Below are 19,959 nucleotides of genomic sequence, written 5' to 3'. Positions count from 1 at the left end.
AAAGGTGGGAGAAAATTGCTATCGCCCTGACCCAGGGTCGAACTCGCAACCTCTCGCTTCCGAGCGCAAGTGCGTTACCACTCGGCCACCCAGACTTCCTCCCTTTTGAGATCTTGTTTTCTCAGACTTTCCGTTTATAACCTCTATAAATTCACCCCCATTTTAAGACTATAATCCTCATTTTTTAAAACTGATTTTCTGAGATTTTCGGGGAGACTTAAAAGGTGGTTCCACTGTATTAAGTCCATTGTTTTTAGTGTACCTGTCATTCCTTATCACTGATATCAGTGGTCACTTCTTTGTGCTATATCTGTTGTGACAGCTGTGTCTGCAACCATTAGAGTGTCGTTTGTAGAGTGATTAATGGCTACTTAGTAACCTGGAGATGAGCAGTTCACATGTTGAAGAACACTGTATAAAGGGGATGCTGTATGAATTTATGGCAGTTGCAATATGGAAAAGCATGTCTTCTGCTGTTAATATATGCCAAAGTGCATTTGTCAGTGGGTCAGGAATGTATTGATTTGATTTATGGTGTCCGCCCAACTACCTGTATTTTAAATGCACAGGTTTATTTGACATATTGGCTGGTAACTTATTTTTACGTGATTGTGTAAGGTGTCTTTGGAGTAAGACTTCGATTATTTTTTCTGTGCTTGATACATGGTTTCACTAGGTTATTACTAGGTTTTTGGTAACTGTGTTTTAAATATTGTTTCGATCTGTAACAGCTTTTCGAATTCCCGCAGTGGGGCACTGCGGTTATGAAATTAAAGGCCCCTCCTGTTTTTGGAACCGCAGGAGCTTTCTAGTTTGCTGTTAGGTAGATTTTTGGTTCCTCTTTCCTGTCATGCTCTCTTTTTCTTCATGAATTCTTTTCTTTTTTCTGCCTTCTTGCTCATTCACCTGTATTTTTTCCAAAAATCTCTTCTCTTGCCGCTTGTCTCGCGATTCATGTATAGTTTAATCTGTTAGTGTTCTGATGTAAGTCCAGCAGTAGATAGGTTAAGCCTATTTTAACATACTGGAAACTAGTAATCTTCCAGTAGGTATTAATTTAGTTTTACTAAAGCCTGCTGGGACACAAGTAATGGGTTAGTGCATTTGTAAACAGGAATCGCTTGACAAGTGGCCCCCTTCATCCCCCCCTTCCTCGTCCTGATATGGCTCTGCGTAGTCGGCTGGACGTTAAGCAACAAATAAACAAACAAACAAACAGCTTTTCGAATAAAGACTTCATCGTTATTGTTTTACTAGAAGGCAGACACCGACACCTTAGTGCTTTCTTGATTTATGGTATACCAACAGCTGACCACTTTTCACATCTTTTTTTTTATGGCAGTAAGATAATTATTGTAGACAGTAGGCGTATGAAGAGCTGTCTTCACATGAAGCAGGGTTGTTGTGTTATTGTCAAGCTGTGGTAAGGCGTCTCTTTCCTTAAATATGCACAACAGGTACAAGGGGACAAGATGAAGTTGTTTTACTGCCTCGGGAAATTTCACCAAGGCACTTGGTTCTCAGCTTGTGAACATTTTGTCCGTGTCGTTTCTGTCGTCACTGTTCTGTTTTTTGATAAGGCCAAGTGCATTTTGAAGGGCCTGTTTGTTGTGAGGTACACTCTAGGGAAAGAAACACTGTCTTCTTCCTTCAGGGCACATTTATGTCACATTGGTGGTCGATTAAATACATACTCAGTTATTGTTCAGAGTAATGTGTTAATGTTCTCATTTCATGAGTATAATGAAAGTAAGCTCTCAATGTTTGTACTCTCTGCAGTCGCTAGAGTTGTTGCGTGTGCTTGAGTGTGTGTGCCTGTACAGAATGGGTTTTTAACACACACAAAAACTCAGCTATTCACAAAAGCCTAAGGTATTAATGGTACAGTAGTTTAGTTTCCTCTCGAACCGTTTGTTAGGGGGGAATCTGCAGAGAATCAATGATGTCCAATGCTATTTATTTTCCAAATCCACAGTTTGTGGTGTACATGTACTAGTACTACTAGTAATGTCTTTTCTCACAGTGTGGGTTGGTGTTGGCCAGGCTATTGCTGTGAGCTTCTTTGTTGCTGGTTCATGATTTGTGAACAAACCTGTCTGCTGGTTTGTTCCTGTGTCAGTTCAGTCATGTGTCATGACAGCTTTATGTACCTGTTGTGCAATTGTACCTGTTATGACAAAACATACCTTTGGAGCCAGTCAAAAAAACGAGTACTTGTCTTGGGACAGTGTCCTGGTATTGATACGGATTTGAACAGTACAGTACTTTACATACACACTATTACAGTTAGAAAACAGTGTGTACCCATTGGGTGGGGAGATATCCGTACCCACTCATATGGCTCTATCTGACCAGGTACGGATATATCCGCTCAGACTGATAGCTTCAGTCGCTTCAGTCCTCAGTGTAACATCCATCTAACGCCTGCATTCCGGCATGTTGATACACAGTTACTACACTTCTGAGTGAACTGCTGCAGCACAGCTGGTCTGGGTAAAAAAAAATTGGTCAACATCGATGGGGTAGAAAGTGTTAAAAGGGAGGTTCCACTGTACAGGTGCCACTGTCAGGCTGCGAGGTGGATGGCTGTCTTGGCACAGGGCTCCTGGTATGTTTTGAATGATGAGTCTGTGGAGAGGTTAAGTCTTAGGCTGGTGAGGTGCATTGCAAATTGTTAGGATGGTTGGACATGCACGCGTGAACATTGTGATGTATGCAGAGACTTAGCTGTGGTTCAGCACAGAATTTGTTTTTTGGACAATGGCATCATTATAGTCAGTGGGTCTTGTTGAAAGTCAGTAGGTCAGTCTATTGAACCCTTGGCTTACAACAGTATCTTTCCTGTTTCCACATTGTTTCACTGTATTCGCCTTTCCTTTCAATGAACAATGCCAGTTTTGGGTTTAACCTTCCTGCATGTGTTAAACTGCTCATACACAAAGAGGGCTATCCTGTTCACAAGTTTGGCTGTGCATGATTACATCTTCTACATGCTGTCAAGAATTGAAGGTGTTGCTTGATTAGCGCTAGGCTAGAGTGATCCGTCATTTTAAACGTTAATGAGTAATTGACTTCTGACCTAGGCTATGCTTGAGCTGGGTTGCATCTGAAACAAAGAGTACCGTTGTACAGTGTAGTGTGGTACAAATAATTCTGAAAAACCTTTGTGATACTGAGTAATAGTACGTTGCTCTCAGTGTGTATTTGGGGTACGGTCACGGTTGATGTTGCAGAGAGATGTGCATTCAGACATTTACCTGTGCTGTTCCCGCAGTGGGGCACTGCGGTTATGAAATTAAAGGCCCCTTCTGTTTTTGGAACCGCAGGAGCTTTCTAGTTTGCTGTTAGGTAGATTTTTGGTTCCTCTTTCCTGTCATGCTCTCTTTTTCTTCATGAATTCTTTTCTTTTTTCTGCCTTCTTGCTCATTCACCTGTATTTTTTCCAAAAATCTCTTCTCTTGCCGCTTGTCTCGCGATTCATGTATAGTTTAATCTGTTAGTGTTCTGATGTAAGTCCAGCAGTAGATAGGTTAAGCCTATTTTAACATACTGGAAACTGGTAATCTTCCAGTAGGTATTAATTTAGTTTTACTAAAGCCTGCTGGGACACAAGTAATGGGTTAGTGCATTTGTAAACAGGAATCGCTTGACAAGTGGCCCCCTTCATCCCCCCCTTCCTCGTCCTGATATGGCTCTGCGTAGTCGGCTGGACGTTAAGCAACAAATAAACAAACAAACAAACAAACCTGTGCTGTCTTTTTTGTGCATAATTATGAAGAAGCCCCTTAATTAAGCAGGATCAAAAGCTGTTTTGAGTGTTCGTGTGTTAATTAATGTTTGTGGGCCTCAGTGTGTTCGCGCCTCTGTGTGTGTTTGCGTGTTGAGAGAGAAGGGGGGTGCCATCTGAGTAGTCACAATGAAGTAATTGTTGTGATGGGGTTCCCGGTATTGTTTGGTAGGAGGCATCCTTTTGGCAGACACACAAGAATTCCCTGTGAGTGACACATCAATGCACAGGTAGAACAGGTGTAATGTTTCATTCGCCACAGCTCTTTCTCTAGTTCTTAGGTTTAGCTAGGTTGCTGGGTCAGTTTGCATTCGGTGTTTTCCTTCCTTGTTAATTACACAGCAATTAAAAGTCGAGGAGATAGTGTGGATTGTTTTTTTTTAGCTGCAAAGTCAGCTTCATGTCCTGAGGATTTGTTGTTGTGGAAGCTGACACCAGTGTGTGAGGAAAAAGTTGTGAATTAATTCTGCCTGTCTAACCAGTTCTGTTGTGGTAGAAGAAGGAAACGGACAACATGGCGGATGCTGAGGTACACTTTTGGATATAATTACTAGTACATATGTAATACAAAGTTAAGTCCACAGTGTCATTACAGACTAAGTGTGATGCTCCATTTTGTCTGTACTATCAATGGTGTTTTCATGGTGACGGTTACTGAGTTAGGTATCAAGTTCTTTGATTACATGTGGTTTTGCTGTGCTTGTACAACTTACAAGGGTGACATTGTGAAAAGTAGGGCCACATTCATCGTTCCTGTATAACTGTCCTGTCTTACATACATACATACATAATACATGCAGTGTACCACAGATACTAGGTGGTCTCACAGTGCTCGTTTAAACATACTGAAGAGGAGCATGACATACACAAACTAACATTTTGTTTCCAGTAGGGAAAGAGGCTAGAGTGAATGGGGTCTACCTTGTTTACATTCCACAGTATAAGGTTGGTTTGGCTGTGTGTAATTGCTGTAGTACTCTTCATTATTTAAACCAGCTTTATACAAGGGTAGAGTTTAACTGTACACTTTTGTCATCCTTTTCCCTATAATTCTACTTCAGTTGTACTGTGTGCACAAACTTAGTTTTTTTGTACACACATTTTTGGCTATGCTAATTTTTTAGCCATTCTCTTTTTTTTTTGGGGGGGGGGGGGGGGGGGAAATCATTGACCTATCCATAATTCTGGCAACATGTGGTTTCACCGTTTGTGACCAGACATTTAAAAACAAATTCATTTTACGAACTCTCAGCCTGAATCATGCCATGTTCTCATTGTAAATTTTACTTCTCCAGTGACCGATGGAAATCTGTGTCCGGTCCAAACATAGTTTTACTGGTGATGATTATAATCTGTATTATTAGAATTGCCTCCATGTCTGTCCGTCCATGTATGTGTCCATCACACTTTGCATCGCTCAAGCTTTGTAGTTTGTCAGCCAATTCGTCTAAAATTTGGTACGACGCATGCCATCACTATGGTGAATCTGTTAAAAAAACTTTTGGAAACTTTCCAGTAATGATAACAATCACATGTCTGTGTGTGTAGGCAACCATCAGCCCGTCCAGCGAGTCGACCTTCACGGAGTACGACTTTGAGGGCCTACAGTCAGACCATAGCGGCTCCAGCAACACAAACGGCAACCACAACAGCTACATTGCTGATCTCTCCGGTCTCAGCCACAACGGACTACAGGGGGACGGTAGTAACTTTCTCGTCCCACAGTTCAACAGTACTGTGCTAGCTCCGCCTCTGTCTGAAGACGACGGAGACAGTGCAATTAGCGGACGCTCTTCAGAAATCAACGAAAGCAGGTAGCTTGTTGCTGTTCCTAAACAGAATTGTAACTTGTCTATGTTTTGTTGTGTGATAATGATGGTTGAAGAAAAATACTCACAGTTGTTCATAATTTATCTTTATTCAGCAACATTTTTGTTTGGTGTTTCAGTCGCCCTGATGTTACTGATGAAGAAAATTATGAAGATTATGGCGAAGTCGAATCGGAGGCAGATGTCTCTGACCAAGGCCTGTAAGTAATTTTGTTTTTCAAAGTTTCTTTTTACTCGAGTTGTTTTTCTGTCTGTACCTGATGTGGCAAAAGCAAGTTCTCATACAAAGGTGTAACCGTGTGTCTCTTTTTCATATCTACCTTGAATTTGGTAAAGGTAAGGTCTGAACCAGGTTTGCAGATTTTGTGTCATGAGTTTCTCTTTTTTTCTCTCAACTAAAGTGGGTACACACTAAAGTGTTACACTTCTGGAATTGGAATGCCTTCAGTTTGAATATATTATGTATAACCTGTTTTCACTCGTACAACATTTTCACTTTGTGAGTGAGTTGAACAGTTTATCATTTGGTTTCTGTTTTTGAAAATAACAAAGACAATTAGAATGTGGTAGGGGGATATTTTGTTTAGAGATTTCTTTTTTTGGTCCATGTCAAATGAATTTGACCCAGAGGTGTAAGGTTGGTTTTTTTCCATTGATAGTCTCTGGCTTACTGATCCAATATGGTTTAGATCCTATGGGGTTTACAAAGAACATCTATTTTGCTTTGCTTATAAAGTTAAATAGTTCTTTCAGAGGAGGTGGCTAAACCAGTTGATCCAATTCTGTGCTTCAGGTTGTAGATTTTTCAGTGAATGTTGACTGGATAATGTGATCAAATTCTGTGCGTCAATGTGTAGATTTTTGATGTGACTGGTTCCCTTTACAGCACCCCTGTAACCCCAAGGAAACGTGGAGACAAGAAGGAATTATTATCAAGGAGTCATAAAAAAGCCTGGTACCACTGCAGTTTATCACAATTCTTAGTCCTGCAGTTTTCCTTTCTTTCTGTGGTGTTTTCAGTTTTCTTTTTGCAAGTTGCATGTTCTTTTTTGCTCTGTTTTGACATTTTCTCAGCCTCTTCTAAAAGCTTTATAGGTGGCAGCAATGGCTTTCTGGTTCACTGTGTTTTTCCTTTCTGTTTGTTCGCTATAACTTTTTACTGATGAATAACAATATCACAGTTTTTACACTTCGTTCAAGCATGTCTCTTTGGTTTCGGGTTCTATAGATTTTCCAGATGTGAAAGGCTTTCAGTTACAGTAAGGACAAGGCATATTTGTCAAAAGTGTACCATGCTATGGTCAGAATGTGAAGGTGACAAGGGAGAGCCCGCTTAGGATTACGTGCAGACTTAAATATAATAATCTTTCTGTCTGAATTGCTTCTCAAAAGCAACCATTCGCAAAATCTTGATACATGTAATTGTTTGTTGCATTATCCTCAAAAGCAACCATTCACAAAACCTTGATAATTGTTTGTTGCATTATCCTCAAAAGCAACCGTTCACAAAACCTTGATAATTGTTCGTTGCATTATCCTCAAAAGCAACCATTCACAAAACCTTGATAATTGTTTGTTGCATTATCCTCAAAAGCAACCATTCACAAAACCTTGATAATTGTTTGTTGCATTATCCTCAAAAGCAACCATTCGCAAAATCTTGATACATGTAATTGTTTGTTGCATTATCCTCAAAAGCAACCGTTCACAAAACCTTGATAATTGTTCGTTGCATTATATTGCCATTCATTGGTTTTGCAATTATTATCAACTGTTTTGTACAGATAGGGTTGCGGAGTTGCCGCCAGACTTTTATGGGAGGTGACTGGGGTTTACGCTTGTTTTATATGGTTTTGGGTTTAAACTTTTTGCATGCTTAATGTCTTTCTATCTCTCACTTTCTCTTCCCCTTCCTCTCTTTCTCTGTATCTGTTTTTTAAATGTTCTGTGTAGAGATGGGGGGGGGGGGGATGGGGGGGAGGGAGGAAGGAAGGAAGGCGGGAAAAAGGGTTTGAATCTGCATCAGAAACCATTTAAACCTTTGTTTGAAATCATCGCTGTTTATTTTAGCTGGTTTTATGTTGGTGTTTCCTAGTTTCAGGCTTTCCTCTGAAGTTCTTATAGTTTCTGCTTTTCATGTAGTGCAAAGATGTTCTCTGCTCATCTCTTTTTGTATTTGAATGTTATTACGTTCATTTTTCTGCTTTAGGACTTCCCTAACTTCAGATTTGATGAAAAAAGCAATTATTTCTTGCTGTAGTGGTTGTCTCGTACTTTTATTTTGGTGTTATGCATATATGTCATTCATTTGTATTCATGCCTGCAAATGTTGTGTATTCATGTATGTTATGTAATACTTGCCAGTCATAGTTTGTAAACCGTCAGAACTACCGTATTGCTCATAGTGCTCTTCATTTGATTGATCCATTGCTCTGTAGATGTCATTTTCGACTTAACTTTATCATTTTGAATTTAAAAGGGATACTACAACAGTATTTAAGCACACTTTCTATTTAGTCCAATGCAGTGAAACAAAGCAGACATTTCTTCAGGGAAGATTGGTAAAAAGATTGTATGTTGGCTTGAGCGTAAGTGCCATCTCAGTTAAAATGATATACTTTTCAGGTAGAAAACAACAGTGTTGCCCGATGAAATCAATTCTTCTTTATTTGTGCATCTTTCTCTGACAGGTTTGCTAAGCGGAGATCACTTGATTCATCATTGGCAACGTTGTAAGAATCAAAATTAGCTCATGGCTGTTAGTTTGCACTCATCTGCTTCATGCCTTGTGCAAAAGCAATTTGCATTAGACCCAAGTCACACTTTGGGGGACGTAAACGTCTGTGTTCTTTATGTCAGTCACTTGAAGGACAGTGTACAGTAGCTGTGTTTGTCTTGAAGACAAGATTTTGACCAACATTCTGAGATCTATTGGCAGGAGTAAAGTCTTTAGTCTTTATTACAGAGTAGTACATGTAGTAACTGGTTTGCAATATTCCATTGCCTTTGGCTGTACAGAATGCTTGCTGTTGTGGCACCAAGCTAATCTGGTTTGTGTCTGTGAATCTGGAATGTTAGCTTGTGATTACGTGAATTGTTGTTCAAAGTGAAATGATGTTGCATGAGAAAAATTGTCGGCCGGAGATGTAGGGTACATTTCTTAATGATGGCGTGAATGAATTCAGGTCATTAGTGGTTTTGGTTGGTGTTATGCACATTTGTCCGCGACAGTAGCTGAGGTGTATTCAACAATGTGACACTGTTAGCCCGCAGATCAAACACAAAAGATTTAAAATAATGAGAAATGATGAAGCTGATGAGAGAAAGCTATCCAGCTGTGACACTTTATTTGGAAACAGGGATCTGTAGTAGACAGAGAAGGATTTGTTTTCTAGTGAATCCCAGTTGTGTATTTTTTCTTCCCCTGGGTTCGTTTAGAATGGGATATATAGCTAAATTACTTTCTTTTCTGTGTTAGCAGTGGTGTATATATATCATGGTCTGTTTTAGAAAGTCGCCTTTTGTTGCAATTTGTTTTTGTTTTGTTTTTTGGTAGCAAATTTTGTGTGGACTAAGTATTGAGTATTTGTATTAGGTCTCTTGTGTTTCTGAATGTATGTTTATATTTTATGGGAAGGTGCTGACAGCTGTACATTGCCTCTTCTGTTGAAAAGAATGTTACCCCTTTCATTTACATAAAGTTTTGAAGGTGGTGATTTCTATTGCTACCCAGAAGACTCTCTCTCTTTCTCTCTCTCTCTCTCTCTCTCTCTCTCTCTCTCTCTCTCTCTCTCTCTCTCTCTCTCTCTCTCCCTCTCTCCCTCCCTCTCTCTCTCTCTCCCTCTCTCTTTTAATACTGTATCTCCCCCACTAGATGAAAATTTTTTATAGTCTTCAGAGGGTCTGGTGTTTTTCTTTCACCTAAGGCACGCCGTCTAAAAATACAAAAACATGCATTTTACAATTAAAGTCTTTGATAGAAATGAGCAAAAATAACCACATGTCTGTCAAGCATGAATATTTGTTGGATCTTAAAAAGAAGCTTAGTTTTGTAGAAGCAATTTTGAAGACAAAGTGTTGTTGTTATATTTCTGTGTGTGTATAGTGTCAAATGTTTTTATATAGATATCAAGTTAAAATTTATTTACTTTAGATGGAAAAAAGGCCTTTAGGGTACACTGATTGTGGTGTCAAATCTGTTAGAGTATTCACCTATACAACTTAAGAGTTTCAGCATCAAACATCAACTTCATGATACTCGTGTTATATATATGTATTTGCTTTACTTTAATACTTTATTATCTAATTGCTGGGAAATTCAGAAAAATTAATAATGCTAAGTCACTTTCCTCAGGTATTAGTGGTTTATGGCTTTATCCCAAACCTTGGTGTATTTACAGAATGTTTTTAATTTTTACTTTCAGCCCTAATAGAAGACTTACCACCGCTGCTTTTGCAAGGTATTTTGCTTTCCCCCCTGTAGTGTGTAAATCTTATTACTTTCCAACTAGCACTGTGATCAGATAACATGGAAACATGGTGCATTTGCTTCTTAATGCTTGCTAGTAGAGTTATAGTAATCGATGAAAGGGGAAAAGTAGTGAAAGAGAAGGAAAAAAATGTAGAACATGCAGTTATGTTTGTTTTTTTGAAAGAGAGAAAAGGGCAAAAAGCGGAATAATCGATTGTGTGAATGAAAGAGAGGGTAAGAAACAGAAGGGCAAGCAGCAGAGAGTGTACATGTACTGGATTGTGTGAATCAATGAGAGAGAGAGAGAGAGAGTGAGAGAGAGAGAGAGAGAGTGTCAGAGTGTATGAATAAGACCTAGTGAAAGAGAGGGAAGGGTGAAAAGAGGAGAGAGTACTGGATTGTGTGAATGAGAGAGAGAAAGCGTGGTGGGAAGGGTGGGGGTGGTCAGAGAATGTAGGTGGGTGGGGAGGTGCAAACTGACTGCTTTTGTGTTTTAGTGACACACTGAGTACAAAAACAATTGAACAGGAAGTAAGTTCTTAAGTAAGCCCACACACACAAAAACTCACCAAATGGTAGCCATTACAAGCACACTTTTGACATTATTTTGAACAAACCCCCCTTCTCCCGACTGAAAAAAAGATTTCTCAAGGATAACCTCTTTTTGACAAATAACCTCTTTTCTATACTTTAAGTACTCCACAAGGGGTGGTGTAAATATTTGACAAGAAACGCTTGCCAAAAGATAAGTAGTTGGTATTGATTTTTCTCAGCCAGCTGCAGCGGAGTTCACGGGACGTCACCCCAAACAGCACACGTCGTAGCAGCTACGGCTCTGACGAAATATTCGACGACATTGACGGCAATTTTCAAGACCTCAATGGCAGGGTGAGATTGCTGAAGCCCTTTCCGTGGTGTCCTTGTATGACTTTGACTCGAGTGGAAAGAGGAAATAGTGTGGGAAAATAATTAAATTGGTCTTTAGAACAAGTGGAAGTGGTGTATGAGTACCACATGTATGTGGAAGCTGCTGTGTAATATAGTAAGCTAGCTTAAATGGTGTGTATCTTTCCTTGAATTTTGTAACCTTGTTTGTTTGTTCGTTCATGGGCTGAAACTCCCACGGCTTTTACGTGTATGACCGTTTTTACCCCGCCATTTAGGCAGCCATACGCCGCTTTCGGAGGAAGCATGCTGGGTATTTTCGTGTTTCTATAACCCACCGAACTCAGACATGGATTACAGGATCTTTTTTCGTGCGCACTTGGTCTTGTGCTTGCGTGTACACACGGGGGGGTGTTCGGACACCGAGGAGAGTCTGCACACAAAGTTGACTCTGAGAAATAAATCTCTCGCCGAACGTGGGGACGAACTCACGCTGACAGCGGCCAACTGGATACAAATCCAGCGCGCTACCGTCTGAGCTACATCCCCGCCCGAATTTTGTAACCGTTTGGGGCAAAGTACTAAGAAAGAGTAAAACAGTGTTGTTCCTCGGCCTCCGTCACTCATTTACGCGTGCTTTTTAGATCTGACGTATCTTTCTGACCACGATTGACAAAAGGGTCTTTCCTGGGGCGGGGATATAGCTCAGTTGGTAGCGCGCTGGATTTGCATTCAGTTGGCCGCTGTCAGCGTGAGTTCGATCCCAGGTTCGGCGGAAATTTATTTCACAGAGTCAACTTTCTGTGCAGACTCTCTTCGGTGTCCGAACCTCCCTCCGTGTACACTACATTGGGTGTGCACGTTAAAGATCCCACGATTGTCAAAAAGGTCTTTCCTGGCAAAATTGCTTAGGCACAGTTGATAATTGTCTACCTATACCCGTGTGACTTGGAATAATAGGCCGTGAAAGGTAAATATGCGCCGAAATGGCTGCAATCTACTGGCCGTATAAAATTTCATCTCACACGGCATCACTGCAGAGCGCCTAGAACTGTACCCACGGAATATGCGCGATATAAGACTCATTGATTGAAAATTGTATAGGCATAGATAAAAATGTCCACCAAAATACCCGTGTGACTTGGAATAATAGGCCGTGAAAAGTAGGATATGCGCCGAAATGGCTGCGATCTGCTGGCCGATGTGAATGCGTGATGTATTGTGTAAAAAAATTCCATCTCACACGGCATAAATAAATCTCTGCGCCTTGAATATGTGCGCGATATAAATTGCATAAAAATAATATTAAATTTTTTTTGTTTTTAAATCCCTGCGCTTACAACTGTACCCACGGAATACGCGCGATATAAGCCTCATATTGATTGATTGATTGATAGTCACACAGGATGTCTTGTGACGCAACAATTATTTGCTGCCATTACATTTTGACCGATATATATTTTGAATCCAGATCTAACTGACCTATTGTCTTCTATGTTTGGGAACAACACTGGTTAAAGACTGATAATCTTGCCTGTTAGTATACAGGAATTGCAACACGGTTTTTCTACGTAGAAATTTAAACGTAACTCTGTTGTTGGTGTTATTTGTTCAAGCCTACTTCATTAACGCTTTGAAATGAATGGAAGCCTTCATGATATCTGATATTTTTATATTATTTTTTCTTATCATCCCCTCTCTTCCTCGTGAAAACTTACACCTGTGTTTAAAATCAAAATCTCTGTATTAAACATGTCCATCTCAACTCATGTATTGTTTTTTGGGGGTTTTTTGCCTAGAGAAAACAATTTCAAAAATTTCTGACATCTGTGTTGTAATTTTTTTTTAAATGCGTATTTTTGCTTGGTGTACAGGTAAAATTTCTTGAGAGCCAGTTGTTACGACTGACAGACAGCCAAATTGAGACGAACACCAAACAGGCCCGGTTGAAGGACGAAAACGGTGTCCTGGTCACCAAGTAAGTTTTCACAGATTTTTTCTTCAGCTGTTCTCTTGCCTCACAATATGTTTACAGACAGGCGCAGTGGCGTGGTGGTAAGACGTCGACCTCCTAATCGGGAGGTCGTGAGTTCGAATCCCGGTCGCTGCCGCCTGGTGGGTTAAGAGATTTTTCCGATCTCCCAGGTCAACTTAAGTGCAGACCTGCTAATGACTTAACCCCCTTGGTGTGTACACGCAAGCACAAGACCAAGTGCGCACGAAAAAGATCCTGTAATCCATGTCAGAGTTCGGTGGGTTATAGAAACATGAACATACCCAGCATGCCTTCCCCCGAAATCGGCGTATGCTGCCATACACGTAAAAATCCACTCGTGCTAAAAATATGAGTGAATGTGGGAGTCTAAGCCCATGAGCGAAGAAGAAGAAGAAGAAGAAGAACATGTTTACAAGCACCTTAGCCTATCTGTCCTTAAAGTGAACACAAAAGGTACACAACAGATAAATAATAACGAGTAGATGAAAACTTACCTTGGGTGTAGTTTACTTCCTCAAAAGATGTTATTTTGTCTTTATGCTGCTCAACTGATAAAATTTAAAACAAAAGAAAACCATTTGTAGACTTACTGTAGTGACAAAGATATGAAGAGCAACATACAATTTTAAAAACATTCATCTGTATGTAAACACTCGACTGTAATCCAGGTGCTAATCTCTTGGATACAAACAGAATCCAAAAACAAAGAGACTGCCAACGTTCCAAAATTCAGAATAAAAAACCCCAAGAAAGACAGGTTGTTGGAACGTTTGTTATTGACAAACAACAATATGTTACAGTCACAAATATATCGACTCAACTGTCTTTAAAGTGCACAGACAAATAAATAGTAACAAGAACTTAGCTTGATAATAATTGTATGTCTCGACATGTATTTCTCTCTCTCTCGATTGTACACAGAGATAAGAACAGCCTCGCTTTCTAGATCCTGCCTAAAAACAATGTTCAGACCTCATGTTCAGACTCGGCGTAATAATACCGAAAGGACTACTTTTTAGCGGTCAAGTTCAGTCGTCCGCATACTCGAAAGTGAAAAAAAGATGAAACGTTTTGCTACAGTATCGGAGGATGAACTGTCGAAGAAGAAAAAGAATCTCGTGCCAACCACTTCGCAGAAGACCATCCGAGTTGTCCAGAAGAAGTTCTGAAACACGTCACGTTCCAAATCAAAAGACGACATTCTATTCTCTTACGTCACTATTCTTGGTTTACGGTACCATTCGGCGGCTTTGCTACGAGTATGCCATAGTCTTGGTTGGCCGAGACCTTGAGGTGGAATGCGAGTGATTAGGTTTGTTGATTTTGCTCGGAGAAGTGGTCCGTGTTCAAGCAAGTTTCTTTCTTCTTTCAAAACAAAAACCCTAAGACCAGTGAATGTCGAGATATATATGTTAATTGGATCTGTGATCCAAACATGCCTTTTGGTCAATCTCGATGGCAGTTTATTCCACTCACTCTACGGGCTTGTGGAATAAACTTCCATCTCGATTGACCAAAAGCCATGTTTGGATCACAGATCCAATTAACGTATATTGTCTGTGCACTTTAAACACCGTTGGGTCGATATATTTGTGACTGTAACGTATTGCTTTGTCAATAACAAACGTTCCAACAATCTACCTTTCTTGTGTTTTGATTCTCTTGGATACAGTTTGTATAATTTGATTGTTCACATTGTTTTTCTCTTTTTATTCCCAGGGTCATTTGTCTGGAAGAGCAGCTCCGAGATATGGAACTGCGAGCAGAGGAGAAGTTAACGGAAGAAAGACAAAAACATCGAGACCACATGGTGTGTATTTTCCTGTTCTTTTTATTTGTAAAAGCATTCAGTATGCAGTGGTATTCAAATTTTACTTTAGGTAATTCTTACTCATTTCTGATGGCTATGTTATATCAGGAATCGTTTATGGTCTCAATTCCTGCCTTGCATAAGCCATTTGCATATGATTATTTTGTCAAATGCTTATTCTTGATATGGATGTGTTGGTCAAAAAGGTGCTAATAGCTAGATTGGGTTTGTGTAATCATATTTCCAACATTCTTTGCTTTTTCTGCAGTCGAGACGAGACAGAGAAAAGTCTGACGAGCTGGACTATGTAACACAAAGGTTTGTTGCTATTTGTACATTCTGCTTACATATAAATCTTTTTCTTGTTTTCAAATTTGCATCTGGTGTCAGAAATGTTTTCAAACTTCTGACGGTGCTTGAGGCTGCAGGCCTCTGAACATTATATTTTCATGCAAGGGGAGACTACTCAGCTGTGAAACTGGATCTTGCCAGATTTAAGTTGACTGTCTGCCTTTTTGTCTGTTTGTCTTTCCGCCTATCTGTCCAACTGTTTCTCTTTGTGTATCTCTGTGTGCACTCTTGTGTAACGCATTTGCCAAAAGTACATTTAATAGTGTATTCACAATAAAGTTGCGATTTTCATGCTGCAACTTTTTTATGTTTGTTTATATTTTACAGGTTACAGCGAATACAGGAAGAGTATGAAGCGCTCAAAGAAGAGGCTTCAAAGATGCGGCATGAGATTAATAAACTGAGAACAGTAAGCGCCTGTATTTTACCGTATATATTTGTTTGATTTTTTTTTACTTTTGCATAGATTTATGTTTGAAGTGCAGAGGATGTTGCCGCTATTTTTCTTTGAGCCTCCAGTGTTTTCTTTCGTGTTTACCTTTGATTTTGTTGTTCCTGTTTTCCTTCTTCTTTCTTTTTTGTTTGTGTGTGTGTGTGTATGTGCATATGATTGTATGTGTGTGTGTATGTGTTTTGTTTGGATGCCATAAAGTTAACCTTTCAAATTAACACTTTACAAAGTGAATTTTTCTGAGTCATTTTTATATTTTCAGCTTTTCCTCTCAATTTTGGTCTGAACCTGTTCAAAGATAAACTTTAAAATGTTTCTTCAGGTGTATTTTTTTCAAGCTTTTCCTCTCGATTCTCGTGTTGATCTTTTCAAAGACGAACTGTTTGTATGTTATTTCAGGAAAAGATAGATATTCAGGAGAGAGTGCTGGAGAAGCAGGAAATGTACAACATGTTGTACGACGATCACGAGCGTCTCAAGGGAGAATACCACAAACAGGAAGAACTTCAACGGCGAGAACAACGATCCATGGGGCAGGTATGATGAACATTTTTTGTACAGTGGTAGCCATCTTTCAAGACCTCCTCCGACGGGCGCTGTGGCGGGGTGGTAAGACGTCGGCCTCTTAATCGGAAGGTCGAGGGTTCGAATCCCGGCCGCGGCCGCCTGGTGGGTTAAGTGTGGAGATTTTTCCGATCTCCCAGGTCAACTTATGTGCAGACCTGCTAGTGGCTTATCCCCCTTCGTGTGTACACGCAAGCACAAGACCAAGTGCGCATGGAAAAGATCCTGTAATCCATGTCAGAGTTTGGTGGGTTATAGAAACACAAAAATACCCAGCATGCTTCCTCCGAAAGCGGCGTATGGCTGCCTAAATGGCGGGGTAAAAACGGTCATACACGTAAAATTCCACTCGTGCAAAAAACACGAGTGTACGTGGGAGTTTCAGCCCACGAACGCAGAAGAAGAAGAAGACGACTTATGAATCGCCCCTTCTTGCCAGAGCTCATGGCGATGTACAATAGCAACAAACATCAGCACACACGCACACGCACGCACGCACACGATTGAAATTCAGTGAAATAAAGCTTCTTTCCCCTCATAACCATCCTGGTTTAGAGATTAGAGACTTTAGTCTGACATTAACTGCATTGGGGGTACAGCTTATCCTGGACTAAAGCCTCCAACCTCGACTCATGCATACCGACCCTTATGATCAATAAATTTGAAAAACTTAGGTCTTGAAAAGGGGGAGAGATGGCAATAGGGGGGGGGGGGGGGGGGGGGGGTAAATGAGAGGTTCCAACGTACTGTCTTCTGCTCTTCAATCTTTTTTCTTTTTTTTTTCCAATTCTTTCTTGAAGATTTTGTCTTTTTTTTGTGAATTATTTTTGTGATGTGTATCTTTTAAGAATTTCTTCTACTGTACCTGCATTTGTTGTGTCTTGCTTTTTTCTGGTAACACTGAGCCAAGATACATGTGACATTGTAGGCCAATCGCTGACGAACAGCGTGTCTCTGCATGTAACTGTGATCCGTGCCAGAGAAATCAAGCGAACGACTGACGTCCCTGTGATGATTAGCTCTTTTTGTTTGTTTGTTCGTTCATGGGCTGAAACTCCCACGGCTTTTACGTGTATGACCGTTTTTACCCCGCCATTTAGGCAGCCATACGCCGCTTTCGGAGGAAGCATGCTGGGTATTTTCGTGTTTCTATAACCCACCGAACTCTGACATGGATTACAGGATCTTTTTTCGTGCGCACTTGGTCTTGTGCTTGCGTGTACACACGGGGGAGGGGGTGTTCGGACACCGAGGAGAGTCTGCACACAAAGTTGACTCTGAGAAATAAATCTCTCGCCGAACGTGGGGACGAACTCACGCTGACAGCGGCCAACTGGATACAAATCCAGCGCGCTACCGACTGAGCTACATCCCCGCCCGATGATTAGCTCTAATCAGTGCTTTCCGCACTGTCCGCTCAATATAGCATTCTTTTCTTTTGAAAGTCTGCACATGGGAGCTGACAATTTGCATTGCTGATGGGATCGCGTCCCTCAGCACAGAGATCGAGCAACCACGTGTAAGACAACTTGCTCGCTAGTGATTGGCCTACAATGTCGCGTGTCTTTTTCTTCTTCAGGGTGTAACAGTTGTGTTTCTCATAGTCTTAGGCCTGCTAATCTAATGAACTTGCAAGTTCGGCGCAGGTCTCCCACATTTGTCATTTCCTCCGGCGTTTCCAAGAAAAAACAACTCTTCCACACCCCATGATAAAAACCAGTTATTTCCAACATGTGTTTTATTTGACAGTTATTGGACGAGTTAGGCAAGGAGCTGGAGGAGCTGAGGAAATACAAGATAGAGGTGGAGACAGGTGTCCGCTCACCCAGTGGCAGTTTAGCGGAGCTCCCTGGGCGTTACCAGGACCTTCAAGGAGAAATCCACCAACTTAAACAGGTGAGTCATTTTTTTGTGTGTGATTTTATTTCTTATTCCTCTTTCTTTTCTTTTCTTCATTTTTTTTTTTGGGGGGGGGGGGCAATATTCATTTTACTCAGAAATTTGATTCAAAAGGTTGACAACATTTTTATTTTTATTTGTGTATGTTATTTGGATGTGTACGCTCACGTTTATCCCTTTTTGAAGTTACTGCTTTGTAGAAATCAGGGTGCTGGAGTATAATGTTGGTTGCTTATAATGGTTTTTGGTTTTCTTGTACATGTACATGTATAGTCTTCGATAGCAGCTGTGCAGTCAATCGAGTGAATTAGCTGCTGGTGCTAAGAAATATATAGTTGGGATGGAGCATAGAAGAGAAATTCCCTTTTTTACTGCCAGCTTTTTGTTGTCTGTTTCCTTTGTTTCCATAAAGTAGCTTAAATTTGTGCCTTTTGTTGATTTTGTATTTTTTGGTTTCGTCCATTTGATATTAATTGCTGCATAAGTTTGGTTCTGGTACTAAGGTTCATTTGCTGTCCATTTGCTATCATTCCTGTAACAATCATTTGTGATGGGATGCAGTAAAGAAATAGAGAATACTACATGGCTTGCTGTGTCGTACCAGATTTACACGAGTTTTTTTTTTAAATACAGTATTGAACTGCGAACGAAAGCGAGCTGTTCACTATTTGAAAAAGCAACGAGTGTAAATCTGGTACGACACAGCAAGCCATGTAGTATTCTGTTGATCCTACATACTGTACTTACGTGTATTTTACTGAAAATGTCTTACAGTCGAGGCAGCTAAATTGAAGACGCTTGCTCCTCCGAAAACGGCGTATGGCTGCCTTAATGGCGGGGTAAAACACGGTCATACACGTTCAATTCCACTCGTGCAAAAAACACGAGTGTACATGGGAGTTTCAGCCCACGCCCGCAGAAGAAGAAGAAGACGCTTGTTTTGGAACCTCGATCTCTTCTAAAGCCTTGTGCAATCTATTACGTCAAAGCAAAGAAACGTCACTTTGAAAGTGTGGCGTGACGTGTTAGTTCTAAAGATTCATCGAGGCTAATTAGAGAGCGCAATTTTTGTTTCTATAATGACGTTTGTCTCGGTGACTTTGGCATCATAAGCAGTGGAAAAACAGGTCCCTGCCAGACTTGCTTGACATGACCTCATTTACATGATATACACACATGTGATTTGAACGATTATTATCTCACGGGTGTCTCTCTCACGTATGTAGGATAAATCACTGTTTGTCCGCCTTTTAATGCTTTGTTGTCTTTCTTCTGGTTCTTCTGGTTCTTGTGCTTACTTTTCCACACATACAATATTTGTTCTTTTAACACATAAATAATGGGAACGACGTTTACACCAAACCACTTATACTGCCTCTAGTTATTTGTTGTTTGTGAGTGTTTCTGTTTTTGTACTTGAGTTTTGTTTACTTCACATTTCCTTTGCTTTTATTGTGCATTGAGTGAGTATTACATCACTAATACTTTTGTTTGAAGTGTACTTGCTTTGTTAAAGTTCCTCTAGAGGTACATTTCACAGTGCAAAGATTAAAGTAATGGTGGTAGTTTCATTTTCCATCTGCTGAAAGCGACAAATGTGTCAGTCTTTTCCTGATTTTTCCTCTGGCTTTTACCTCCTTGTGATGGAGCAGAGCATTGCTCTTGCGACTTTGTCCTGGGATTCTGGGCTTGCCTTTCCAGCAGAAGTGTTCCCTTAAACTTTGACATTCTGCGCTTTCTGATTTTGCCCATAGGTTTTCAAGCAGAGAACCGTTTCTTTTCTGTTCCATTTCCCTTTCTTTTCTCCATTGTGTCGTGTGGCACATTCACTTTCAGATTTTAGTTTGATTTCCAATATTTGTTAACAAGCAGAATAAATAGTGTAGGAATGAGGTGCGCTTGATAAAGCTTCAGTT

At 40.3% G+C, this 19,959-nt stretch overlaps 1 protein-coding gene across 3 annotated transcripts in view; it reads left to right on the top strand.

Moving 5' to 3' along the window:
* LOC138958433 (rab11 family-interacting protein 4-like) overlaps window positions 1-19,959 on the top strand; it is a 47,398-nt gene that overhangs the window by 12,323 nt on the left and 15,116 nt on the right. For 2 of the 3 annotated variants that reach the window (XM_070329585.1, XM_070329584.1), the window contains exons 4-14: window positions 5,336-5,601; window positions 5,736-5,816; window positions 6,503-6,571; window positions 10,041-10,076; window positions 10,861-10,975; window positions 12,847-12,950; window positions 14,688-14,778; window positions 15,047-15,096; window positions 15,457-15,538; window positions 15,980-16,117; window positions 17,894-18,040. In XM_070329585.1, the coding sequence (XP_070185686.1) occupies window positions 5,336-5,601; window positions 5,736-5,816; window positions 6,503-6,571; window positions 10,041-10,076; window positions 10,861-10,975; window positions 12,847-12,950; window positions 14,688-14,778; window positions 15,047-15,096; window positions 15,457-15,538; window positions 15,980-16,117; window positions 17,894-18,040 (1,179 nt within the window). The remainder of the gene's footprint in view (window positions 1-5,335; window positions 5,602-5,735; window positions 5,817-6,502; window positions 6,572-10,040; window positions 10,077-10,860; window positions 10,976-12,846; window positions 12,951-14,687; window positions 14,779-15,046; window positions 15,097-15,456; window positions 15,539-15,979; window positions 16,118-17,893; window positions 18,041-19,959) is intronic. The other variant, XM_070329586.1, reaches the window with a different exon arrangement.

The sequence above is a fragment of the Littorina saxatilis genome, linkage group LG2 (assembly GCF_037325665.1).
Source record: "Littorina saxatilis isolate snail1 linkage group LG2, US_GU_Lsax_2.0, whole genome shotgun sequence".
In the NCBI taxonomy this organism is placed as follows: domain Eukaryota; kingdom Metazoa; phylum Mollusca; class Gastropoda; order Littorinimorpha; family Littorinidae; genus Littorina; species Littorina saxatilis.
This window is presented reverse-complemented; position numbering and strand designations above follow the sequence as displayed.